Here is a 26,657-nt window from a genome sequence, read left to right as displayed (position 1 = left end):
ATGATATCAGGGAGGTGAACTCATAGCCCATCCTTCAAAGTTACAAAAACACTTTTGGATCGTGGAGATTACTCATGCAAACCCTGCCAGGTGATCCCTCCTTCCACATTATTGACAGGAGTCATTAATCTTCTCCCTCAACTTTGAGCCCTTCCCCACATTCATCTCCAAAGGTGCAGACAAGCCACTCTGTCTTGTCAAGATAATTACCCATTAAAGGAAGGGATGTAATAGACTGTCCAGGGGAGCTGAGCCCATAGGCATGTCCCAGCCCTGCCATCACCCCCAGCACCATCCTGCCCAGGGGACACAAAGGACCCAGGGCTGGTCCCTTACAGCTACTTTGCTTCCCAGCAGCCAGCTGAATCCCACAGAGGTCCCCAAATCCAACCCACTGCAATAACACAGGCTGTGGAGGCTGAGTTTTCATCCCACACACCCCTGTGCCCTGCAGCGAGCATCAGCCTGGGGCTGTGGGAAAGCCGGATCTGGTGCCAAGGCTGAGCACTGCAGATAAGGAAACATCCCTGGGGCTGGCTGGCTGGCCGTCTGTGGCACCTTGCCCCAGGCCCCAGATGCTCTTTCCAGACGGGAATTAGGCTGGTGCACAGAGGGGAGATGTGGAGCAGACAGCTGAGGCTTGTTCCCAACATGGAGACAATAAATCTTTGCCAAACTCAAATAGATTAGGGCCACGAAAGGGATGTGACCTGCTGATTATAATAGCAGGGTCGTGCATCCTTCTACAGGGCTGGTAATTAATTTTCAAGTGCGTGACGAGGCTCCGCGGCCCCCTCGGAGGAGGGATGCAGATCCCTTCTCCAGGCGGATGAGAAGGGATTAGCATCACTTCCCATCACACCACGGTGCTGGCTTTTGGCAGGAGTTGATCAAAGTCACTCACAGTGCTGCTCCAGGGGGCTGGGGATGGAGAACCTCCAAATCTCATGGAAGCTGGTGGCAGCACCCAGCACCCATGGCCATGGTTTTGGGCTGGGTGAGCCCATCCAGGAGCAGGGATGGTTCCCCCACAAGGGATGCTCATGGCAAACAAATGATGGGTGCTAGGGCTGCTCTCAGGGATAACGTAGGCAGTTGCCATCAGGATTCCATCCCCCCAGTCCTCACCCCTCACCTTCCTCCCAGGCCTCCCGTACAGGAATGGGAGCCACGAGCTGTCCTGCTCAGGGTGGGATGCTTCAGTCTGGTTTTTGGGGTGTAATAAACAAGAAAAGCTGGCACTTCTCTGGGCAAATTGGGCTCTACCCAAACCTGAAGAAAACGGCCCCAAATGGGCCATTTGCAACAGCCCTGCAAGGCAGGAGCTCACAGATCTGCACGGGCAGGTGATTTGCTTCACCATGTGTTAGTTCCCTGCTCTATCTGCCAAGCAAACACTCAGGAGATGGTTTATTTGCTGACAAGTTCAGATAATTTAAAGACAGTTCCTAGGACATTTGCCACGTCATGGCTTCAGCTGCCTCCACTGACACCTTGGCCCTGAAATATCACCCATTTAAAAGCTACATCACTGTGAAGATGAGTAGATCAGTGTTCTTGGGACCCGCTCGTGCATCTCCTGGTGCTGAGGGGTTTGTGATGCACTCAGGAAGGATGAGGAGCTCTTGGCTACCCAAGGTCATGGCCATGGGCCAGTTTCCTTGCATGCCCTTGCTGCTTACCCAACTCACACCTATGCATTAGCAACAAGACTGCCCAGATCATCAGAGGAACATTTGGGGAATGCCAGCAAGGACAAGGATGTAGAAGCACCATCCCACTCATCCTCAGTGGTGAAAGCAGGGGAAAAAAACTCCCTTAATGATAAGCTTCCCGGGCACAGCCAGCTCCATCCGATGGCACACCACAGCTTCCACAGACATCCCTCCCAAGGGGATGGAGGGACGTGCAAATGTCCCCAAGTCCTGCCACGTCGCAGCCCGAGAGCCGCCGCGGCGTTATCTGTCTTCGGCCAGCGCCAGGCAGGCAGTAAATCTCTCCCATCTCTCAGTAAACATGTCACCTCCTCGAGCTTCCAACCATCACCTGACAGCAGCGCTGTCAGCAAGACAGATCCCCACTGCCTTGTTTACTGCATTCGTCCCTAAAGCCTCTTTTGGCTGGAAATAGCTGAAAATGCACGGGGGGGTTTAAGGAGGGGGTCGGGCACCTGGAATTAGGCTCTACCAGGATCCCCACCTGGCTTTGATGTTCACTCAGGAACAACCACGCTCACAACCAGGACCACAACCCCTCTCATGAGCCCTCCCTCGCCCACAGCAGCCCCGCAGCTCTTACTGGTGCACTTCTTGATGCTGCTGCCTTTCCTCAGCGCGTGCCGGCTCAGCTTGCAGTGGAAATTATCCTCCCAAAACTCAGCAAACCAGATGTTTCGGCGGTTGTTGTCCAGTGTCCTGCTGGAGAAGTAGCGGTCGAAACCTGCCCGGGGAAAAGTGGATGGAGGGGCTGAATCCCTGGGATGGCAGAGAGATGCATAACATGTCCCTGAACTCCCCAGACAGAGGGGAAAGGGGGTTTCCTGGGTGATGGGGACACACCAGAGTGTGGTGGGATTGTGTCCGAGGCACCCCTTGGGCAGAGCTGCAAGTGGAAAACCCACTCAGGGAAGACCCAAAACAGAAAATCTCTGGGACATTGAGGGCAGCAAGAAACACTTCTCTAGGCACGCCAGGGATAAAAGGAAGAGCAGGGAAAATGTGGCACACAGAAAATAGGGAGGGGATTGGTGCCAGCCAACATAGCTTCACCAAGAGCTAATCAGATGGTCTTTAAGGTCCCTTCAAACCCAAACCATTCTGCAATTCTGTGATGATTTCACAGGCAAACCCTGCAGTTATGGGGCTGCCCTCAGGGCGAGCAGCCAACCCAGGGGGTCACTGAGGGTCCCACCGAGCGCAGCCCCTACCTCTGACAGAGACCCGCTTGGGCAGGATGGTGACGGAGCCCTCGGCCACCTCCTCCAGGTGCAGCACCGGGGCGATTTTGGAGCCCCAGCTGTCCGAGCCCATCCAGATGAAGTGCCCCGTCTGGTTCGCCCTCTTGGCCGCCTCCAGCACCCTTCTGTGGAGAGAAAGCAGGCACTGGGGCACCAGCTCCGTGTCTGTCCCCAGGGAGGTGGGGATGCTGGCACGGGGCAGGGCACAGCGCCGGTGCCATCTCCTGCTCCGGGCACACAGCTGGCACCAGGCACAGTCTGGTGTATATGGATAGACAGGAGTAAATGGTGCAACTCCCACACCCTCTGCCCTCATAGCCTGGGCTGCCTCTCCCACCTCATTTGCATATTTGCTGACTGGTAATTGAATTTCCCCTTAATTACCCAACATTAAGAAAGAAAAAAAAAAATCAGGTTATGTTGCAGCAGGCAGGGAAAGCAGCAGCAGGGAGAGCCTGTGCTTCCAGCTCCTCAGCATCACCAGCCATGGCAGAGGAACAGGCAGTGCTGACAGTGGCCAGGACGGAGCTAAGGTGGGCTCTGCTGGGCTAAGGTGGGCTCTGCTGGGCTCAGCCGGGCAGCTGAGGAGCAGTTGGGGGTGGAGATGCCGAAGGATCCGTCCTGCTGAGCACCCCCGTCGTGCCAGACAGTCAGACACACGCCTGCCCACCCCACCAGAAACTCTCCATGCTGGATGGGAGGGAGTGTTCCTGGATCCCCTCCGGGCTCTGCCTCCCGGGGCTCGCTGTCCCCCGGGGGTCGGGGGGTCCCCGGTGTGCGGGAGCGGGGCCGGGGCAGCTCCATCTCCCCGTGCAGAGCAGAGGCAGGTTGTGACTCACCCCCCGCGTCGGAGCTGATCATTTCAAGTCCAGATGGTGTTTGAAATGCGTAACAAGGAAAAAAGCCCATAGAAATCCAGCAGAGAGTGAAGACAAGATGGGAAGAGGCAGGCGTGCAGCGGGAGCTGTGCTGGCTGCTCCGAGCTCCGGGCACATCCCGACAGGGTGGGCACAGCCCACGAACCACTCCAGGCACGAGCAGCACCTCCAGCTGCCCACAGTCCCTGGGAGGAGAAGGATCTCCCCGGGGCAAACTCAGGACATTCTGTGGCATCACTGATTTAAACTCTGAGCCAGGCAGGAATTCCAGCAACTACCTTCCCAGTCCATCCTGTCCAGCAGCATGGCCCTGATCCCCATCTTCCAGGCTCCACGGCTCAAGTTGGCAAGAGGGTCAGGATTATGGAGTATCCCAGGTGGTTTGGAACCCCACTGCCCAGGTCTGCAGTCCCATTTGGATGGGTAACTATTTCTAGACTCTTGGTAACAGGACCTGCCATTTACCCATCAAGGTAAACCCCCTTGCCCCCTCACCCCCACCTGATGGCAGCTCCACAGACATTTCTATTGAGGAAGGAAAGAGGAAACTGGGAGCGTTTGCACATCTGATGTAAACTGATTTAAACTCACAGTTTACCCACATTTACATAATGTTTGCTGATTAATAAATTAGACACTTAGGAAATCAGGGGTAGCTCCATGTGAATCATTCTGCTCCATAAACAGCAGAGGCACAGACGCCTCTTCACCCGCAGAGCAGCTCATCACCCCGGAGTGTGGCCTCGTCCCCAGCCCTGCTGGGCAGCAGAGGGGGGGTTGTCCCTGAAAGGTCCCCCAGACCTGTTCCTCTGCCCTGCTGGGGCTGGGGCTGCACAGCAAAGCAGAACCAGTGCCTGGGTCCTGCCCAGGCCAGCCCTGTCTGGCTGAGAAGCAGTGGGCCACGGCAGCCACGGCTTCCAAAACCAACGGAAAGCGGATTTTCCCTCTGTCCAGCTCTGTGTGGCTGTGGCTAGATGGCAATGATGGGCCAGGTGGCCACTCTGAGGTCAGCTCTGGTGGGTCCCTGCCGTGACCGTGTCCCTGCCACGCTTCATGGTGCATCCTCTCCCCACTGCAGACACGTCCCATCAGTCCCCCCTGCCCCAGACCCCCCTCCCAGCCAGGCCGGCCCCTCCACACCTGATGTCGTCCTCGTTGGCAAAGATGATGACGGCCCGGGCGTGGGAGGTCTCCAGGAGGCGCCGGATGATCTTGTCAAACTCTCCTGGCTTGGGCTCCCTCGGGATCTTGACGGACTGGGCCACGCAGACCCCGCCTGCGGCAGAGAGAGCCCGGCACTGAGACACCCCGGAGTTCCCAGGGCTCCAGCTCCGAGCACCAGCCCCTCCCCAGCCCAGGAGCTGCAAAGGGTTCTGCACATGGAATGGTCAAACTCTGGCAAAACCAGCCCGTGGGAAGAGCAGATGAGCCCCTCATCCCGAGACAGCAGCCAGACCCTGCAGAGGGTTTTATTCCCATCCCTGTGCACCGGCTGAGCTTCAGCCCAGCTTTTCAAGGGGCCATTGCAAAAGCAGGTAATTAAAATTAAAAGAGATAAGGGGAAGTTGGCAATTGGAAGAGCCCACACACATGGCTGCTGGGCTCCCAGCTCCGGAAAGCCAGAGCCCTCCTGCTCCTGCATTTCTGCAGATGCCAATAAAGAGAGATGAGAGTGAAAATTAAACATTGTGGGACCTTCTGGATGTAATTGATGGTCTTAATTTGCATAGTAAATGACACGGCTGATGCCTCCTGCCACTAACAGATCCCAGATTAAGCAAAGGTCGGCATAATTAGCACTCAGGGCAGGGAGAGATTCCCAGTGCACAGCCCTGGAGAGGAGCAGGGCAGGACTGGATGGGGACAGGCTCTGGGAGGGTTTGGTCCCTACATGGGGCTGCAGGAAAACTGAAAATTTGGCCCCTTGCAGCCAGAAAAGGAGAGAAGGGGGATCTGCTGGGTGCTGAGCAGGCAGCAAGGGGGGCTGTGGGGATGGGGGCACAGCATCCCCAGCCTGAACCTGCGGGCCGGCACTTTTCAGGGGGGTTTTGGGTTTTTTTTTCCTATGGTAAGAAATTGGGCCAATTTGCTGCTTGTTTCCCATATGGGGAGCCAGATGGATGGAGAGGAGGGAGTTGGATAAACAGACACCCGGACAGACAGATCAGCCAGGCGAGACCGGCAGCATCAGGCAGTGCCGGCAGGACGGGAACGTCCCTGGGACACTCAGGGACACTCACCCGGTCACCACCCAGCCCCGGGCCAGGCCAGGGGGCAGGGCACGCTGCCAGGGGCCACCTGCAGCTTAATTACAGTTTCCACGGCAATAAATGGAGAAAATCCAACAAAAGCAGCAGTTTGCAAACAGGAGAACCTTCCAAAAGCCTGTGCACAGCCAGGCAGGAGCGTGGCACACGCGTGGCAGTGTGGGGCTGGCACAGGCACAGCCCTGATGCCCCCTAGCACGAGCACACCCCGATGCCCCCTGGCACGAGCACAGCCCTGATGCCCCCTGGCACGAGCACACCCCGATACCCCCTAGCACGAGCACACCCCGATGCCCCCTGGCACAGGCACAGCCCTGATGCCCCCTGGCACCACCACCCCGGGGCTCCCGTGCTGTGTGTGCTCGCCCTGGGCACAGGGAGTGCAGGAAGGGCCACACCACGACACAAACCCCGCTGTGACACGTGCCACTGCACACGTGTGCACTCGTGAGTGTGCCATGCAGGGACAGGGGGCTCAAGGCACGTGGCAAATGCCCACCGGGCCCTTCCCAGCACGGCCAGAGCAAACCCAGCCTCAGGACTTCCCTGAGACAGCAACGAGTGGGGACAGAGGAGATGAGCCCATAAATAAACAAGAAAAGAGACTAAATCGATGGCAATTCAGATATGACCACGTTACTCAGCTTCTCCACTAAATCAAGCTAACAAGGAAAGCAGCTCCTCCAGGTAAGAGCCTGCAGGGCCTGGGAGCCCCTCGCTCCCGCAGCAGATGCTGACAGCACCATTTAATGTTTTTATCTCCTTAATTAATGAAAAGTTAATAATGAAAAGGAAGAGGTCCGGGGGGTCGGCAGGCAGTGGCCGGGGTAGGCAGAGCTGTGTGTTTTGGGGAGCCCTGTCTCTCAGCACCTGCATTATTCACAGCCCCTGGCACCGCAGTGGAAAGGGATTTGCCAAGCGATGCTCCCACTGTCTTCGCACAAAAATCCATTTAGTCAAAACACTCCTCTAAAGCAAGAAATCAAAGTGAGGAGGTGGAGGCGATGGGGAGGAGGCGACCGCTCTCCCTCTTCCAGCAGGATGGCACAGCACTGCTCCCTGACTCGTGAGAAGGTGTGATGTGACTCCAGGAGAAGGCAGGAGGTCAGGGATGGGGGCCCCTTTCCACCCCCAGTTTTGGGAAAAGGCCAAGAGGAGCAGGAATAGAGGGGAAAGCCTCCAGGAAGGGGGTAACAACCCACAACCAGCTGCTGGAGGCAGTTTGGAGTCAGGTTCTGGGTTGGAGGATGCTCAGTTGAGATCCCATGCCTGCTGTCCCTGACGGATGGCAGCGCAGCACAGAGGGCACCTGCAGCAAGAAACAGCCTCAAACCCAACCTGAGCCATCTCCAAACTTCCCCTTCAAAGGCTGCCTGCACCATCCTCAGGCATATGGCCATGTCCCTGCCAGCAGCATCGTCCCCAGCCCGGGGGGACCTCGCCGGGGCCCCGGGGACTCTCCTCACCCGCTGGGGTAGTGCCTGTTGTCAAACACGGGGCAGGGTTTAATCTCCACCATTATGGCTCAGTGGGAGTGCAGCCACTCCGGGTTCCCCTCCTGATTGCAGGTGGCTAATTAGCTTTTGCTGGCACTGACTGCCCCAGCACTCAGGGGGTTCTGCCAGGGCTCCCGCAGAGCCGGCGGCTGCCGAGCACAGGGTGAGCAGGGACCTGGGTAAGGGGGACCTGGCCCAGCCGAGCTGGGAACAGCAATGTGCATGTTCCCCCCGCCAGGATGGGCACCCCGAGCAGTCCTGGGCACCCTGAGGAGGGACTGGGCTCTGCACAGCCCAGCAGCAGTGGCCTTCTGTGAGCAGCACCCGCATGGCTCCCGTGCCCACCCCTGGCTCCCGTCCTAACCCCAGCCCTTCACATGAGATTCCCAAGCCCAGAGTCTTAATTGGGAGCAATGGGCTGTTCCCCTGCCCCAGGATTCATTATTCTTGTGACTTCAAAGCCTCCAGGAACCAACTCATTAAAGGAGAAGTCATTAGGAACACGGATCTGTGTCTTCACGGAGGCAAAGCTCCCACGCATGGTGAGACCGATATGCTGTGGTCAAACCTCCTGCCTTAAGACCTGGGAGTGGCTTTTTGGGGGCAACATCCTGGTGCATCAACCAAAAGTAATGAACCCAGCTAAAACCAGAAAGAGACAGCCAGGGATGTCACATGGGGATGAGCAAATGCATCATAAACATACATCAGGCTCTTAACTAAAAATATAGAAAACTCAGTGAAGGATAAAACAATAGAGGGGGGAAACAACAGTAAAATTGATCCAGACACATGACTAAGGAGTCCTGTATTGGGCTGGAAATATTCCCCTCTTCACAAACCCAGCACAGCACATTCCAACACACAGCACGACACGCTGTGCTCACCAGCTCTGTTACATAAACATCAATCCAATTCCTCATCTCTGAGAGCTCAGTGACAGCAGAGACATCAACCACCCAGAGCCAAAGGGCTGCAGATGTGTCTATCCAACCACCCAAATGATGCCAGGGGTCAGGGGCATGGGGAGGTGCTGGACAGAAGGGCTGAAGGTGGGGGCACCAGGGACACCTCGATGCTGGCCCTGCTGTGCACCTTGGTGCCCAAGGGAAATCCAGCTGACACCCACTGCCTATGCAGGGTGTTTTTTGGGAGCAGGATGCTTTGGGGGAGCACTTAAAACACTCAGAAATGGCTGAAGAATTCTCGTCCTTTGCAGTCTTAACATCTCTGCAATTCTGGCACCCAAAAAAACAGCAGTCTAGTGAGTAAGGACCCTCCAGCCACCAGTGCAGCCACCAGCAATCACCAGGGGCCAACAGCATCACCGCCAGAGTAAGTGCAATATGCATAGAGATATAAAGCTACATAAATAAAGATATAACAGCCAGACGGGTCAGTGTGTTGTGGTAGCCCAGGGCCAGCCCCAGCTGCAAGAATAACCCATCTGCAGGGTGAGTTTCTTCCCCCCTCGTCGTCAGAGGTCGGTTTGAGCCTCAAGCAGAAACGCTTTGCTCTGCGATGTGAAATTCAACGTGAGGCTTTGCTAAAAATTGAAACTGAAGGTCAAGTTGATAATGCATCAGAAAGCAAACAGCTTGAGTGCGAGCTGCTAACGACAGCAATGAGCATTATTGCCTGATGGAAATAAAACCCGACTCTGAAGCTCAGGCTTGGCATGAGAAATGAAGCCGAGCGCTGTGGGGATGAGAGTGGGGAGATGCTCACCCTGAGCTGGGCTGGTGCAGAACGCCCTGGGCAGAGCCAGTGTGGTCTCTGCTGGGGCTGGGCTGGGACTGGCTGTTCCCCCAGCATAAACACCCCTGCACAGATAATCTCCACTGCTTGACCAACAGCTGGAGAGCCCCTGGCACAGGTCAGATCCTCCCTCAGCTGACAGCCCTTTCCATCCCTCTGACAGGCTGAGGCCCCTGGAGCAGCAATAAATCACAGGACCCTTTAGGCTGCTGGAGAAATGCAACTGAGAGCCCAACATATCCAACCTGGCTATAACTGAGGGGATGGATCCTTCCCAGTGGATCCACACTGGTTTTGGTGTCAGCAGAGCCCTTTGCACAGGGGAGGACAGACAGGTGAAGTGGGCACAGCCTGGCTCTTCCTCCAGCCTGGCAGCCACCACCACAGAGGGCAGGGCTGGGGGGGATTCAGATAAAAAAAAAAAAGGGAAAAAAAAAAAGAAAAGAAAAGAAAAAACATGTTCTCAGTCCAACCTTGCCATTATTCATTGAGGATCTGAGGCCGAGCCATGGCACTCACCCCCATGGGAGATGCTCCAGAGAGCAGGTCAGGGCCCACCCAGGTCCTGTGCTCAGGCTGGCACACGACAGCCCTTACAAATATCTGTGTTCCTGCAGCGCATCAGGAACACGGCGTCACCACTGGGCTGCCCTCACACCACTGCTACACTGCAGTCACTGGGGAATTATGCTTTTTGATAACTAAATTATCACTAATGCACATAATCGTTGGGTTATGTGGATACACAAATTACAGGACTCTCTCAGCCCTGGATTAACACGGGGCTGTTTCAGCTCCATGTACACTCGTTTACTCTGCAATTACGCTGTCAGATCGTTAACATCTGGTTAGAGGAGTTTGTGGCAACCACAGGTATCTCAAAGGAGAAGTGCTTGTGCTGCAGCAGGACCACAAGGCACAACCACTGCTCCTTAACTGGTGCTTGATGGAGGAGGAGCACGGGTTTGAATCGTGCCTGTGCTCCTGGCCACGTGGACCCCCGGGGGGCTGCACCCATGGATGGGGCAGCAGAGCATCCTCCAGCCACTCCCCCAGACCTGCTGGGCACCAAACACCCCCCAGCAGCACCTCTGCACCCAGATCCACACCCCCCCAGCAGCACCTCTGCACCCAGATCCACACCCTCAGCAGCACCTCTGCACCCAGATCCACCTCCCCAGCAGCACCTCTGCACCCAGATCCACACCCCCAGCAGCACCTCTGCACCCAGATCCACACCCCCCCAGCAGCACCTCTGCACCCAGATCCACCTCCCCAGCAGCACCTCTGCACCCAGATCCACCTCCCCAGCAGCGGCTGCTCCGGAGCATCCCCACGCGCTCCTTCTTGGAAAACCACAGCCCCATGAAAATATTCTGCTTTTCAAGTGAAAATCCTGAAGAGCAGCTCCCAGGTTGGATCCCCAGATGGGTTTCTCTGCATACTGAAAGCGTTGCTGGTTCCAGTGCCAGGGCGCGCGCGAGACGGAATTAACGCTGTTCCCATTTATGGGGCTTTGATTAGGAGCTCGTCACCTGGAAGTTTTTATTCCCTTTATCCATTTATAAGGCCATAACACAGTTTGACTGGCTCCAGATAGGCTGGTGTCCCACCGACTTTGCCAGAACCTAATGTGCCATTCAGACACACTTAAGCCAGTAATAGGCAGCAGCCTGAGCGCTGCAGGGTTTTAACTGCCTCAAAAAACACCCTTTAGCTCCCATCTCACCCTGTGCACATGATGCTGCACAGGTGAGGTGATGCCAGAGCCAGGAGGGACCCCAGTGCTGTGCCAGCCCTCCGTGGGGCAGCTCCAAGTGCACGGTAAGAGTGCCTGCAGCAGCAATTCCCAGGGCTCCTCACCCGTCCCAGCTGCCCCAGGGTTGATGCTCAGGTACCCACAAGCTCCCCCACTGCTCCCGAGGCTGCTAATCCCCCTTAAGCATCCCAGAGCTCCCGTCAGCAAAACGCTTTCTGGCTCTAGACAAATCCTCCCAAAGAGTTTTGCTGAGCATGGACTTTCTGCCTGTCCAAAGCTCACAGACAAATTAAAGCACCTGCCCTCAGGGATAATTCCACTAAAATTGGGCAACGTGCACGGTAGTGCCAACTTTATTTTCTGTTAAAACCTGGGAATATTTGTAAAAGCCTTTTGTTCTGGAAGATGCCCAGCACCGTGGCTCAGATGCAGAGGGAAGGGATCAGCTTGGAGGAATTGAGGTCTCCTGGGGAGCAGGGAATGGGATCTTGAGATGCTTCCCAAAAGCAGCCTGCCCTGCAGAGGGAAGCCCAATATTGGTGGTCCCAACCCTTGCTGGAAAGCTTGAATCCTTCCTGGTCACCTCGTTGTCCTTGCAATCAGCACAGCAGCCCCAAAACCAGCACTGCTCTGGGGTCATGCCCCAAACTGCACCATCCACCCTCTTCATCACCCCAAACACATCCCAGCTCAGCACAGGGAGCCCACGTGTTCCCTCCACCCCATCCACTGCCTTTTCTCCTCCAGCCACAGCTGCTCCCGTCCCAGGAGAAATCCACTCACCGTCCTCCCTGGATTTCTGGATGAAGGCCTCCACGCCGCTCTCCCCGTAGCTGCCCTCAGAGGCCAAGGTGGAGACGTAATTCCACTTGAGGGCTTTGACAATGTCCACCATGGCCTGGGCCTGGTACGTGTCCGATGGGACGACGCGGGAGAAGAAGTCGTAGCGGCTGTTGTCGCTCAGGTCGGGCGCGGTGGAGGCGTAGCTGATCTGGGGGATCTGGGGTGGAGGAGGGAAAGGCAAAGCATCAGGGGGAGCAGGTGATCTCCACCCCACAGCGATGCCCTCCCCTGGCCCTTGCTCCCAAAGCCCTGATCTGAGGGAGAGGGAGGTGGGAGTGGAGGAAGACCGTGGGTCAGGTGGAGCACGTGCCACCAGGTGGGCTTGGGGACACCCAGCAGGACCCCAGAGGGGCTCCCTGAGCATCGGATGTGCCTGGCGTGGAAAAGGCCAAAGAGAAAACCCAAATTCTGCCCTGGCCAGCACTGCCAAGGACTCCCTTTGGCTTCCTCCCCCAGGAAGGACAGATCCAACCCCCCTGCCGGGTCCTGCCCCCCCAAGCCATAAATAAGCCCTTTAAATGAACCAGTTCCGCCGCACCTCTCGCGGTGCACGGGGATGATTAACAGTGCGGGATCAGGCGATGTTTAACACTTACACAGCACTTTCCATCTCCAAAACACACCACACATCCTCATTTATCTTCAAGATGGAAAAGGCTTATTAAATTATCAAGCCCAGGTTCTCACCACCAGCCTGAAGCTCCCTCCCAAAGGCATCCCGAGTATCCAGACAGCCTCATCCACCGTCTCCCCATCCCAGTCCCAAGCAGGTACCTGCCCCAGGTGCAGCAAGGGCTGGCAGAGCCCTGCCCCAAACCTGGGCAAGCTTTTAAATAATGGCAGGGACTGGAGCCACAGGGCAGCAGGGCTGCCTGGAGCTGGTGCATCCTAGGGAAGGCTTTGGCCACCCACCACCCTCTCACCTTCCTGCAGGTGCTGCTTTACTGCAGGACAGAGAAAACAGAGGAGGAACAGCCCAGGGCATTACTGACCCCAAACCACCCCGTGCCTCAGGGGTGAGCGGGTGCAGAGCACGATCCCAAGCTCTTCCAGGACTCTTCTCCTCTCCTGTTCCCTCTGATCCACTTAGGAATAATTCAGTAATTGCAGCTGCCAGAACCACAGGGGACTGTGAGGGATCCCAATCATCCTCCAGGCTGAGCAGGCACCGGGATGCCCAAATCAGCTCAGGCTGCCTCACCCAGTGCCCCTCCCCAATAAGCAGTCAGCCAATTCCCAGCAGCAGAGACACCTGGGTGGGCTTGCAGGGGCCAGGGGGAGGTTTGGGGTCTGTGGGAACCCTAGTTTGTGTTATAAAATCCAGCCAGCCTTCTGGGAACCCTGCTGGGGCACAGCATCCCGAGGATAAAGAGACGGGCACCAGGGCAATCCCACAGATCCTCCTGGGTCTCCTGGCCCCAAAACCCACTCCATCCTCCTCCACTCCTGCAGCTCCCAGTTTCTCCTTTGTTTCTCTGTTATTTCCCCTCTCCCACTCCTGCCTCTCTCTCTGCTAAATGCAATTCCCGTGTTATAAACCCATGACTCCACCTGAATGCTAAAAGGCCCCTGGAAAGGAGCAGCCACCCTTCTACCTGCCTGAGAAATAGGAGATGAAAAAAGGAAAGATGGAGAAGGAGAGGGAGAGGAAGGAATCTTTATCAAGGCACAAATAGGATTACTCCCTGTGACAATCTGCTTTGTGCTCCGTTCCGAGGGGCTCTGATCTGCTCGTTGGGGATCTGTGACTGGAGCCGGTGCCTGAGACTCGATTAAAATTCTGCTCAGCAGGTGAGGCGCCCGCCTGGCAATCACTCATCCCGCGGGCAGGGGGGGCTGCTCCGAGCCCGCTCCTCCCTCCTCCTCCTGCCGTGCCCGCAGGACCCACACGGGCTCAGGATGGAGGCAGTGCCTGCAGGGTGCCCACACCACCCGGACAGGAGGCAGCAGTGCCCACGTCAAAGGTGATTTGGAGGCAGGGATGCAACCCTGCCCTTCCAGAGGATCCTTTCCCAATGATTTTTCCCCTGAGAAGTGTTTAGGTTTAACCAAAACAGACCCCTGCCTTCTGCACAGGGCACTGGTGATAGAGGCTTCCCAGCTATTCCCCATGCCAGCACCACCCCATCCAAGCTCAGGTGGTCTGGGATCAACCTCGGGCTTGCCCATCCTGCTCCAACCTCAGTTGGAAAACAAAGCCCAGAAAATACCTGTTGATCCACAGGCTACAAACTGGAAGCTGTATTTTAATAAACAAAAGAAAAGAGCTTTTTTTTCTCTCGCTCCTCTGCCTTGGATGAAAGTGAAAATAAAACACCAGTTCCCAGATGACCATTTCATAGATTTCTTCTGCCTTTTCCCCCTCTGCCTTTTTGATAGCCCAACTCCTGGCACCAGCTATTTTCTCAGATAAAAGACAAAAGTCCTTTTAGGTCCATAAAAGCAAAATGCAGGCAGGGAATTCAAGGTTCTTAGAAAGAAGGATGTGGCGGGAAGGGGGAGCTGGAAATATATCTCAGCTGCATATTTGGCCACTGGTGGTCCCTTGCCTGGCTCATCTCCAGCCTAGAACAAGCACCAGGTTAAGGAGGGGGCAGGAAAGCTCTCCTGCACCCCAAGAATTCACTGTGAGTCAGAGTGGGGAGTAATCCCAGGGCAGGGGATAAAATCTCCTTCCTCCTCTTCTTTTGAACCAAAAACCAGAATCAGCATCACCCAGAAGCAGCCCCAGCCTGGAGAAATGTCCCTTGGGATAAGAGAGCAGGTGGGAGCCAGGGTTCAGGATGTCATCCTGCTCCCCCAGCGTCCTGGATCAATGCACTGGTGTGATTGACTTCCAATGCACTGGAAAAGCTGGATTTGGTACCCGTCCCTGTCACCCATCATTAACACGGCTCAGGAGCTGCTGCGGCGATTTCTCCACCAGTGTGGGACAGAATCCCCCAGCCTGGGGAAAATCAAAGGCAGCAATTTCAGCACATCCCAGCTAAGGCTCAAACCATCGATCAGAACACCGGCCTGAGCAGCCAGGAGGGAATTACCCAAACCAACAGGGCCATTGCAGAGCCAGAGCTGGGCACACTTGTCAGGAGCACCCCACGAGCAGGGGCTCCTGCACCAGCCCCCCCATCCCAGAAACAGGGTCGGGAACAGCCAATTCCCTACCCATAATTATTAATTTCATGCATATCTTATGCAAACCTCTGGTTCACTGACAAGATGGAATTGATTTAATTAGAATTTCCATCATCGAGCCATTTGGATGGCAGCTTTTAATTAGGGAGAGCGTAAAGCACCGCAGGGGCTGGAGCAGTGAGGGCTGAGCGGGGCTGGTCGGGCATCGGAGCAGAGGAGCTGCAGCTCTGTCCTGCTGCCCCTTCCCCTTGGCCCAGTGCTGAGACAGGGGCCAGTAAGGTAAAAATAAAGCCCTGGGAAGCACAGCAGGTGCAGGAGGATGCTGCCCTTCGACACTGTCCCTTCGGCCTCCCACTCCTCCTCACCGAGCCGTGCCCAGGGAACAGCTCAGGGCTGTGGGGCCGGGGCAGCCCAGGGGAGCCAGGCAGCTGCAATTTGTTTAAATAAACCCAGCGAAGAGCAAGGAACTGAAGTGGCAGGAGGGGGTGATTAATCAGAGCGTCCCCAGCCGGCTGCCACCTTCCCACCCCGTGAAGGTTATTCACCCACCTCGCGGGGAAGCGTGTGCCAAACGCAGCATCGCTCCTGCCCCCAGAGCCTCGGGCACCCCAACACGAGCCGGGGGGCTCAGCACCAGGGGCTGATCCTGCTCTGCACCCCCAGCCCCAGGCAGCACAACCTCGTGTGCCTGCAGGTGCCGAGTGCCCGTGGCAGTGCCGCACACACCACAGGCAGCACCGTCCCCAGGTGAATTATTCATGTTGTACAACACTCCTGCGCTGAGGAGAGCGGCTGCACTCACTGACACGGAGAAAACAAGCGGCTCAAAGTGCCCTGGCACGTGTCAAGTCCATCCTCTGGCCAAGGATGCTCTTCAACCTGGCTGAGCACTGGGGCTCCATCCTGTCACAGCTCTTTCTGGATGGGGATGAAGAACACCCCCCAAACCCTGACGCAGGTTTTTGGGGATCACACTCGCAGGACACGGATCTGGTTTCTTCGCACCATCCCCGCTGTGGTGGTTCAGGAGGCAGTGGGTAGAGCTGGGGCTGGAAAGCCAGCAGTGGGGGATGGGAAGGAGCTGGAACGTGCCGGAGCGCTCTGGCAGTGACGCCAGAGAGATGCTATCGCACAGAGCCGAGAGCACCGATTTGGGGGAAGGATTTTCTGCAGGCAGAGCGACGAGGAGTGATGAAACCAGCTTGGACAGAGGATGCCGCATCTGCAAGTTGTTCCACTGATGTACAGCTTTAATTAGGCAGCGGCAGCTAACGAAGGACCTGTTATTTATTTATGTAGCACAGGAGCGAGAAAAGCCCTGTCAGGGAGGGGCAGGACCAGCCTGGCAGGGAGGGCTGGGGGCTGTGCAACAGAGAGCAGGGATGGAACAGGGAGAGGTGCACAGGAGGGAGTGTGGGATGTGGCAAGGGACCGTGGAAAGGACAGCATCATCCAGAGACAGGAACAGCCACCCCTGCTGTGTGTTTGGTCACAGGACAGAACGGGCTGCTCCAGGCTCCCAGGGAAAACTGGGGGGCTGCTGTGCCCCCTCCCAGCCAGGACTCAGCAGGACTTGTATTTTCTCCTCATCCTGTTGGACTTTTTAGTTGATTCTGTGCCGTCACCGCTCACTGGATATGGTACAGCCCTCCCAAATATGCTACACCCCTCCCAAATATGCTACACCCCCCCCAAGATGTGCTGCAGCCATCCCAGAGAAGCACAAGGGTGCTTCAAACAGCAGCACAACTGCCCCCTCTGCCCCCAGGGAGGGAACATCACGAGCGGGTCCCCCGTTCCAGCTCCCAGCACTTCACACCAGTGTCCCTGTGCTGAGGGAGCGCCAAGGGGGACACAAGTGGCACAGCAACATGGGGCCAAGCAGGAGCAGAGCTCCAGCAAGTGCCATTCCCCAGAGAATGGGCACAGGCGGCAGAGCTTCGCTGGACCCCCGAGCAGAGTCACCCGCGCTTAAAGGTCAGTGGCGGCAGAGATGGAAGTCGCCTTATTTTCATTTTCAGCATGTCCCAGCCATTAAACAGTGTTTGAATAACAAAGAGCGGCAGCAGCACTCAGGTCCTGGCAGGAGGAAGAGACCCCAGAACTCCCCAGCCCCTGCCTGTGCCCAGACAGTGGGGTGGGACAAGACCCCATCCCATGGGAATGGTATTCCTGTGCTGGGGACCACTGGGACTGCACCAACTCTGTGCACCTGCTCAGCCCCACACCAGGATTTGCTGCTGTCTAGGAAGGACTGAGCTTGACCTTGTCCTCCCCTCCTAGAGGGTTTTGAGGTCTCCATCCTCTCTTTACCTGCCCTTCCCCCCATTTGAGTTTCCTCCCTGTCCTGTTGGGATGGGATCAGCTCTGGATCAAAGCTGCTGGGGCTCAAGATGTACCACCAGCAGCACCAGTGTCTGGCTGCACAGCTGGGGCAGGGTTGCACCTGAGCTCGGGGACATCCTTCCTTCACAGGTCACACAAGGATCAAAACTGGAGAAGGGCAAGAAAAAAAAAAAAGCAAGAACCTAGAAAGACTGTAGGTACCTCTGACTGTCACTCTCCTGCCTCCTTCCCCACTGCCTGCCTGCCTCCTCTTCTCCAGAGCAAGCATTCAATCTTTCTTGTCTCAGCAAATAGCTTTTAAGTTCCTCCCACTCCCACTAATTTATATTATTTTAATTATTGAATAGCCCTCTCACTCATTGCCTGGAACATTAACACGTTTTAAAAAAAAGAGACCCAGAAAAATCAAACTCCATCAGCGATCTGGATTTCCTGTCTTCACTAACAGCTCCCAGCCCTCCCAGGAGGGCACCCGGCTCTCAGCTGGGCTGGCAGAGGAAGAGGAGGGGGAAGAGAGAAAGGGAAACAGCACCAATCCTGCAGAACAGAGGGGTTACAGGGTGCTGGGGGGAGGCCAAGCTGGGATGGGGCTCCCACCCTGCTGGGGGTACAGAATATTTACATTCTTCCCTCATTCCTGCAGAGGGACGGACGTGGCTGCAGATAAATAAATACACAGCAAGGGGGAGAGGAATTATCACCTCAGCATTCCTGCAGCTGACTGGAGGGAGAGCTGCCCTCATCCCATCACAGCCTGAGCACCTCTGGGGTTGGTGGCACAGAACAAGTGCCCCCAACCTGGCTGATATCCCATGGGCTGGAGCAGAGCGATCCCAGCTGTCCCTGCACTCCTCAGCCATCCTGTCCTCAGCTGCCCAGCCCTCTGGCTCAGGTGGGACCTTACACTTTGGGGTATAACCCACACCCCTTATCGAGCACCCCCATAACTGGTGTCATAACCCATCCTCAGCCCACCTCCCCCACCAGCATCCCCCCTCACCACGAAGCCGGGGGAGAAGAAATTAAAAATCCTCCTGCTCCAAGTGCCGTCAGTGGAGGGGGATGGAGGAAGGGATCCCTGGGGACCCGGGGGAGGCAGGAGAAGCATTTTAACGACACCAGCTCACACCTTCCCCCAGCTGTGGAGGAAGAGGCACGCACGGAGGAACACTGCCAAAGCACCCGCGGTGGCTGTGCCGAGGGGTTCCTCTCAGCCCGGCCGAGCCCTACCTTGAAGAGCCGCAGGATGTTGGCCACCATGATGGAGACGGAGCTGCCCGAGGCGCCGATGACGCCGACCACCCGCTCGGGTTTGGTGATGATGGGGGGGCCCCCGCTGACGCAGCGCACCTCGGTGCTGTCCTTCTCGATGAGGGCCTGCACGAAGGTCAGCGACTGCTCCAGGGCGTGCGTGTCCCGCGAGCAGGTGTCCAGGATGCGCGCGCCCAGGGTGATGTTGGGGAGCAGGTCGGGGTCGTTGTTGATGCGGTCCAGGGCGAAAAGCATGGCCTCCAGGCGGTGGATGCCCTTCTCCTTCTTGAGCTCCCCACAGGCCTTGCCCTCGGCGCCCCGGCCGTGCACGGGGAAGAGCCCCCCGAGCGTGATGTCCCCGTCGATGCGGATGGAGTTCATGTGCGGGTAGCCCTGGCCCTTGGGCTTGGCGGCACCCCCGGGCGCCCACCCCCAGCTCCAGGCACTCAGGAGGAGGCAGAAGGAGAGACGCTCCATGCAGAAGTGACCCCCGCTCATCGCCAAGGCCGTGCTGGGGCAGAGCTCGGGCCGGGAAGGCGGCGGCGCTCAGGGGGCCGGGCTGGCGGGTGCCATCACTCCGGGGGGATCCCGCTCCGGCTCCGTCAGCGGCTCCCGCCGGTGCCGCCAGCCCCGGGGCAGCGGTGGGTGGCCGGGCTGCTGGAGGGTGCCGGGCTCTGCATGGCTACGCCAGGGTGGAGAGACAGCAGCAGAGACACGAGCCCAGGCGAAGCTTCGCGTCCTTCCTCTGGAGACCTTGAGAGGGAGGGGGACAGGGGCGAGAGAGAAAATTAAGCAGGAGCATGAAGAGGACATCGGCCATTCCGAGCTTTTGTCAGGGAGTCCAGCAGAAATTACCAATGGAGGTTATTGCAAAAAATAGGTTTGGGATTCACTGGATTTCTGATTCACGCCAGTGGCTTTGGCTCAGCCCAAACTGCATCTGGGCAGAGGGGCTGGTCAGGGCACCACACACGCTGTCCCACAGAGCAGGACAAGGTCAGTGGCCAGCTCAGGGCTGGAGGGAGGCCCTGGAACTCACCCCCGTCACCTCTTTAGGGAGCTGCGAGGGTGGGACGGGTCCCAGGACAGCACTGGGTGGGGAGTGGGGGGCAAATCCCACATACACCCCCACCCTTGGTCCCTGCCTGCCCCAGAGCATCCCTCCTCTTTCCCAACGGGTTTTTCAGTCACCTGTCGTGAGCCCACGAGTCTTGAGCGCCACAGACTGAGCAGGCTCAGTGCTGGTCTGTGTCCTCAGCGAGAGCCAGGCACTGACAAAATCCAGCATTATGGATCCCAGTCACTACCCAAAGCACTGTGCTCCTGCTGCTCTGCCTTCAGGCCACTGATTCCTGAACCAGCAGCTGCTTCCTTGCAAACTTCCCTTATCGACAGCTTCCAGCAGCAAATATCGACAGCACCTGAGCCCGGGCAGCACAGCCCCTGCCTCAGTTTCCCCCCGGGCAGGCTCTCCCTCGAGCCCATCCCTGCTGCCTCCCAGCAGCCACTGATGGATGCCGAGGGCAGCGCATGATTAATGCAGGCAGCAAGAGCAGCACGGAGCCGAGCAGGCAAACGCGTTCCCCAGGCAGGACAGGCTGCAACAGCGAGACCAAGGAAACAGCTTAAATTAATCTCAGCTCAAGCACAGAGCCCGGCACCCAAGCCCACGGCTGGCGGCCGGATCCTCCCCGGCCCCGGGGGTGCTGCCCGCCCGAGCCGGAGCCGAGCCCGTCACATCGCGGGGGAGGCTCCCCGGCCGGGAGGACCCCGGCTTCCACTCACCTCCATAAATTATGCACGTCCCTGCCCGCCGCAGCCGCTTGAAGGCCCATCTCCAAAGCGATTCTGACAGCCAGGGCTTTTAAGGAACCAGAATTACCCGGTGCTTCCAAAGGCAGGAAGTTGGGAATGCTGCAGCACATCGCCCGCCCCAGCCTGCTGGGAGAGCCCCTGGGAGCACAGCCCTTGCTCGGGTGGGGATCAGGGACAGGGATCAGCCCTCTGCAAGAACCACCCCATGCATCTCCAGCGGGCACGGAGCAGGGGAACGTGGCTCCTGGCACGGCCTGGAAGCGGGTCATGCCTTGCCCGTGCCAAGGAGGCGGATGATGGGGCGACCAAGGGATGCTCAGACAGCACGGTCCTGGCCCCCCCAGCAGCCCTGCACCAGCCGAGAGCGGTCACTGCTCCCACCCTCATCCCTGGAGCTGTGACATTTCTGCCCATCAAAGCTGGGTTGGTCACAACACAGACCCATTCCCAGGAAAACCCTCATAGCCCATGGCAGCTCCCACGGAGCTGGCAGTGCCCCCAGAGCCCACTGCTTCTCCCTTTCTTCTTTCAAGCTTTTTCCTCTCTGTTCTCTCCCCTTTGTGGCTCCTTTGATCACATAATCTGAACGAACTGAAGGTAAAAATATCACGGCAGGCAAGAAGAAAGCGCCAATAATGGGGAGGGGAGGAGGGAGCTGGTTCAGATCCCTCACGGAATCATTAGGGGAGATGGAGTGTGAATCACCCGATGAGCCCGGGCTGCAAACGGCCTGGGAAGGGGGGGCAGATGAGCACCCCTGTCCTCTCCACCTGCCTCCCCCATCCCCATAGCCACGAACGAGCCACTGCTCCTGCACAGCCCAGATCTTGCTCCCATCGTGCCTGAGCCTCCCCAAAGCAGGCCCTCCACCAGGAGGCTGGTGCTGCACATCTGGAGGAAGATGCACATCTGGAAGAAGACACCTGCCTACAGCAGGTGCTCGTGGAGCAGGGAACAGCCTTACCCATGTGCTCCGGGCAGCGAGGGGCCAGAGCTGCCCTCCTGCCCCACCTGCACAGCTCCACAGGGGCACCCCAAGGGCGGGAATAACGGGTGGGAATGGCCCGGTGTGGTGCTTCCCCCAGCCCCAAAGGAAGGAGCAGTGCTGCTTCCTCCTGCTTCCACCACACATCGGTGAGGAAGGAGCCTTCCCATCGCCCTCATCCCAGCCACACCACAGCCTGGTCCGGGTCTGGAACGCAGTGCAAGGACTTCTCAGAGCAAACTGAGAAGATCTCCAGCCCCCGGGGCTGCGTCATCACCCGTCCAAGCCGGGGTGGGCTGAGGAGCACCAGGGCAGAGAGGCAGGTGCCGGGTGCTGGGGATGTTGCCACCCTGGGACAGGCAGAGATGGGGGGCATGGGCAGAGCCCTGCGGGTCCTGGCACCCCGGGACATAGGGCTGGTCAGCACGGTGGCATCCTGTCCCCCTCTAGTGGTGGCCAAGCCACTGGGCCACCGGCATCGCCAGACACAGGGGTCCCTGGAAAGGGCAAGGGAGGACTCAGCTGGGCAAGGGAGCCCCTGTTGGGGCAACTTGGTCTAGTGGAAAATGTCCCTGCCCATGGGGGCTGGAACTGGATGAATTTTAAGGTCCTTTCCAACCCAAACCATTCTGTGCTTCTATGAAATCAAACACATTAAAAATTCCCCCACACCATGGAGAGCTCCTGCTGCAAAACTACATCCAGTGCCCAGAGGAAGTACCAGCCATCCCAGGCATCACCTGTGCTGCTCCTTCCCACAGCTTCTCTTGCATGTCCCTGCAAGTGCTGCTCCAGCTGGGCTGCAGTGGGACACAGACCCCACACCCAAGGACCGCAGAGCTCTGCCTGCAGCAGGACCCATCACCTCCCAGTTCAGAGCCAGGACATTCTGAGGTTGTTAAACCAGGCAGAGGCTGAGCCAGTGACACGGCCCAGGAGATGCAGGAATGAGCAGCCAAGAGGCTGTGCCCAGCACTCGCCTGCACGTCCCCATCCCCAGCTGCCGAGGAGCCCAGTGCCACCAGCACAACCCCACAGAGACCCCAGCCCAGCCCCAGCACTGGGAGGGCTGTGCCAGCTTAAGCCACACTGGCTTCCACCAGCTCAACAGCATCTTTTTCAAAAATCAGGCCATTTCTCTCCCCACCTGCACTTCCCCAGCAAGCAGGGCCAGCCAGCAGGCAGCACAATATCCCAATTAGCACACACTTGCTCTTCCTGCTTGCAAGCGGTTACAGGGAACTTAGTTTGGCTCCTGCTCTTTTTAATTGCAAAAGCTCCGTGAAGTACAGTGGAATTGAGACACAGAGGGAGGGAGGGGATGGCAGTTAAGTTCTCTCTCAACAGGCAAAACCTTAAGTATTCAGGTCCAGCACCCCAGCGTTCGCTCAGAGAAGCAAGGCCACGGCTCAGCAGGCAGTGGTGAGCACAGACCCCAGGTTGTACCACCCAAACCCACCCAAGGAGCTCCAAAATGCAGTCCCTGCCCCAGCAACCTCTCAATCGATGCACAAACAGATACCACGACACTCGCACGAGCCCGAGCCCATTGCCAAGGTGCCAACTCGTCCTCTCTGCAACCAGGTCCTGTCAGTGCCCAGCTCAGAGCCCCATGGGGGAGAAAGCTGGGTATGACCACCCACCTCACTGCCCTGGAGCATCCCCTGAAGGATGCTGAAGTCCAAACAAAAGTGGTCCCATGGGGCGCGGATGAGACCCAGGGAATATTTATCACACCATATATATCCTTAGCTGCAGCGAGCCCTCTCCTTCCGCCTCCCTCCCGCTGCCAAGCAGGTCAGGGCTAATCCCTCCCTCTGAAGGATGGGATGGCGCGGCGGGGGAAGGCGAGAGCGGGACAGGGCCATGGAAGGAGCAGAGATAACACAGCTCACCTTGCGGGCTGGCACAGGGTCTCCGCCGGCAGCAGAGAGCTCCAGCAGGAGAGGCTGGAGGGAGGGAAGATGCTGCTCATCCCCACTCCTGCCACGTGCAGCAAAATCCCGCAATTAATTTTTTATCATCGTCTGCAGTTTGGGATGGCGCTGGCTGGGAGCGGGAGCACGGCCTGACTGCCGGTGCCCGGCGGTGCCCGTGTCACCACACGGCGTTCCCGCTCCCCATCACGCACCCGCACCCCAAGACCACGGCCTGGCAGTGCCAGCCCCTGCCCACACCCCCCCAGCTGCAGCAGAGACCCCATCCTGAGCCAGGCTTTGAGCGGGGCCATCCTGGGAACTGCAGAGCAAAGCCCTCCATGAGGAGCCGGGAGGAAGAGCCGGTGCCCGCGGCGGGCGCGGGTTCGCGATGTTATAATTAGGACCTGCCACTTCTTCAAGCCGTTGCCTTTCTGGGAAGAGCTGGAAGGGGGTGGCTGAGCTGACAAATCCATCCTCCTCCTGCCTGATGCCAAAGTTGAAGCACGTGATGCTCTCTTTCGGGGAGCCATCGGGCTCCCCTGCAGGGCGATGCTGCCCCCGGGACGCGGGGCCGGGCCACGGCTGCACCCGAGCTTCAGTTCCCATGGGAGGATCCTCTCGGCGCTGCTGTGGGATGCAGCTCAGCACCCCCAGCCCAGTGCCTGATGCCCTCCCCAAAAGGGCTCTGCCTGTACCCCCAGTCTGGGGCAGCCACAGCCAATGCTGCCCATGGGGTCCTTCCACCCTCGCAGAAAGGGACCACCCTCACTGCAGCCCCCAGCACTGCCCCTCCAGCTCGGCCAGGCTGGCCAAAATCAGCTGGGGTCTCTGCACATCCCATCGGACCGTGGCTCCCAGCACGGAGGCAGCAGGTCACAGGGAAGAAGGTCTTGCCCCAGCTCTCCCCCCACCACAGCCTGGCCCAGCACGTCCCCTGCACCCCCCATCCGCTGCCCTGATGCAGATAAATGCTGCTTACAGGGAGGGAAGGGAGAGAAGGAAATGAGCTTTTTCTTTTGGCAGTTCTCGTGGCGTTCTCCCGAGCTCCTCGCTGCATTCAACAGATCAGCTCCGCTCCTTCCCTTCATCGCTCCCTCCCTCCCTCCCCAGGCCCTGCCCGGGGCACGCGGCCGGTGCCGGTGGGTTCCCCCGGTCACCGCAGCCCTGCCTCGTGCCACCCCCGGCGAGCCCCGAGCCACAGGTCACCTGCAGCGCGATGGCGACGGCAAAGGCAGTGACTCACCCGCAGCCTCTCTCTCCGTCGCAGCCGCCGCCGAAGGCAGCGGGCATCCCCCAGCGCGGGAGCAGCCCCCGGAAAATCAGCCGGCCGGCAGAGCACGGCAAGCTCATCACACCGGGGGGGGAGGAGGAGGAGGAGGAGGGTGGCGGGGCTGCACCCGGGCAGGCGGTGGGAGAGTTCTCCGTTTTTTTCCCACGGCTGCCAACTTCCCCAGCGGCTCCCGACGCCTCAGATCCGCTCGCCCGGAAAGCGCCAAGGAGCGGGAGAGCACTCGGGAGAGGAAACGAGCCCGTGCTGGAGCGGGGCTCTGCCCGGCCCGGGGGTGCCTCCGCGGGGTCGGGTCTTACCCCCCACAGCCCCTCCAAGCTGGAAGGGGCAGCGCCTTCAGCCCCTTCCTCGCTCCGCTGCCGCCCCTGCCCTGCCCTGCGGCGGCTCTGCGGGCGCTGCCCGCTGCGGCGAGGCGAGGGCAGCCCCCGCCGCCGGCTCGGCCCTGGCCACGACCACCCCCGCGCCCGCTGCCTCCTGCCCCAAGCTCTTCCAGCCCCCTCCGTCCAGATGAGCCCCCCAGCTCCCCTCCCGGAGCCCCCGCCGGGCGGTGGGCACCTCAGGGGACAAAGGAGGCAGGTTGGGGAACGGGGCAGGAGGTGCCCCCCGTGCCCCTCGCGGCGGGGGCAGCGGGGCGAGAGGGGGGGCAGCGCTCCTCAACCCCCAACGATGAATAAATAATGCGATGAGTGGGAAAGGGGAGAGCCGGGGGAGGGCTGGGGATTCCGGGCTACAGCCCCCGCTGTCGCAGCCCCCCCAAAACCAAAAATAAGAAGGAAAGGTGGAAAATTTGCCGGAGCGTGGGGAGGGGGGGGGGCGGCGAGGCTGCGGGGAGGGGGAGCGGGGGGCACTCCAGCCCCTGGCGAAAGTCCGGGGGCACCGAGCGCCCCGGGGATGCTCCCCCCGCACTTACCCGCGGGCAGCGCCAAGTTGGCGGCGCCGCCGGCCCCGTCTCCGCCCGGTGCCCGGTGCCGCGATCCACCCCCGGCCCGGGGGGCGCGGGCAGCCCGGGGGGGCCCTGCAGCGTGTGGCGGGGGTGGCCCCGGCCCCCCCAGCCCCGGCCCGGCCCGGGAGCCGAGCGAGCCGCAGCCGGGCGGGACCCGCCGCGCTCCGCGCACCGCAGCCGCGGCGAGGAGGAGGAGGAGGAGAAGGTGGAGAAGGGGGAGGAGGAGGGGGAAGAGGAGGAGGAGAGCCGAGGCCGGGGAAGTTTTGCATGAAGAGGAGCTGGGAAGCCCGCCGCCGGCTTTGCCAGCCTCTTAAAGCACTAGCGCAGCGCGGGGACCCCCGCCCCGGTGGTCCCCCGGCTCCCGGAGGAAGGGTTCCCTCGCCGGGCTGCTGAGGGTCTCCGGCTCCCTGCACTGACAGCCAAGCCCCAAATTCCCTTCGCAGGTGGGAGCAGCTGCCCTAGCAGCGATGCGGGAGAACGTTTGTCCCCCCAAGCCTATGCCCTTCTCTTCGCCCTCCCATAAAACGATGCCAACCTCCCGGCCCGCACACATGCCCGCGGAGCTCGGCTCTTGCATCGCCTTCTCTCCCCATCGAATGCCCTCCCAAGCCCCCGCGGCTCTGAGGAGCCTGTCGTGCTGTGTCGATTCATTAATCCTGAGAAAACACAACCCCCCGGTAATGACCATTGACACATTAACTGCTGCGATCCATCACGGTCACGACACGGTGCTGATTGCTCGGTCACCGGAGCAATTAGGGCACACCCGGCGCTCACCTGCCGGCACTCGGGGCTGAGAGCTCTCAGCCCCTGCGGGGACCCTTCCCTGCACACAAAGCGGGGTCTGGCTGCGGGGAGGCCTTTCTGCCGCTCCACCTGCCCCTTCCAGCACCAAAGATCAAAGCACGGACCTTCCAACACACAATTCCAGCCTCATCTTCCCTAAGGGGTGACTTGTGTTGCTTGTTTGTAATAGAGGGGTCAGCCAGGGCCCAGGCAGGCAGGGTGCCCCTGCAAA

General features: G+C 58.9%; 1 protein-coding gene across 2 annotated transcripts in view; it reads right to left on the bottom strand.

Moving 5' to 3' along the window:
- Positions 1-25,662, bottom strand: part of GRM4 (glutamate metabotropic receptor 4) — a 35,678-nt gene extending 10,016 nt beyond the window's left edge. Inside the window, exons 1-6 of one of the 2 annotated variants that reach the window (XM_051808699.1) lie at positions 25,607-25,662; positions 18,669-19,442; positions 11,898-12,114; positions 4,975-5,110; positions 2,927-3,081; positions 2,299-2,439 (exon numbers count right to left, since the gene is read on the bottom strand). In XM_051808699.1, the coding sequence (XP_051664659.1) occupies positions 2,299-2,439; positions 2,927-3,081; positions 4,975-5,110; positions 11,898-12,114; positions 18,669-19,187 (1,168 nt within the window). In that variant the 5' untranslated portion in view covers positions 19,188-19,442; positions 25,607-25,662. Of the gene's footprint in view, positions 1-2,298; positions 2,440-2,926; positions 3,082-4,974; positions 5,111-11,897; positions 12,115-18,668; positions 19,443-19,880; positions 20,418-25,606 lie in introns of those variants that run through there. The other variant, XM_051808700.1, reaches the window with a different exon arrangement.
- Between the last annotated feature and the right edge of the window lie 995 nt (positions 25,663-26,657).

Source organism: Manacus candei, unplaced genomic scaffold, assembly GCF_025592945.1.
Source record: "Manacus candei isolate 608988 ecotype Guabito, Panama unplaced genomic scaffold, ASM2559294v1 h1tg000073l, whole genome shotgun sequence".
Taxonomy (NCBI): Eukaryota; Metazoa; Chordata; class Aves; order Passeriformes; family Pipridae; genus Manacus; species Manacus candei.
Note: the sequence above shows the minus strand (reverse complement) of the source record. Positions and strands in the feature narration are given on the sequence as shown.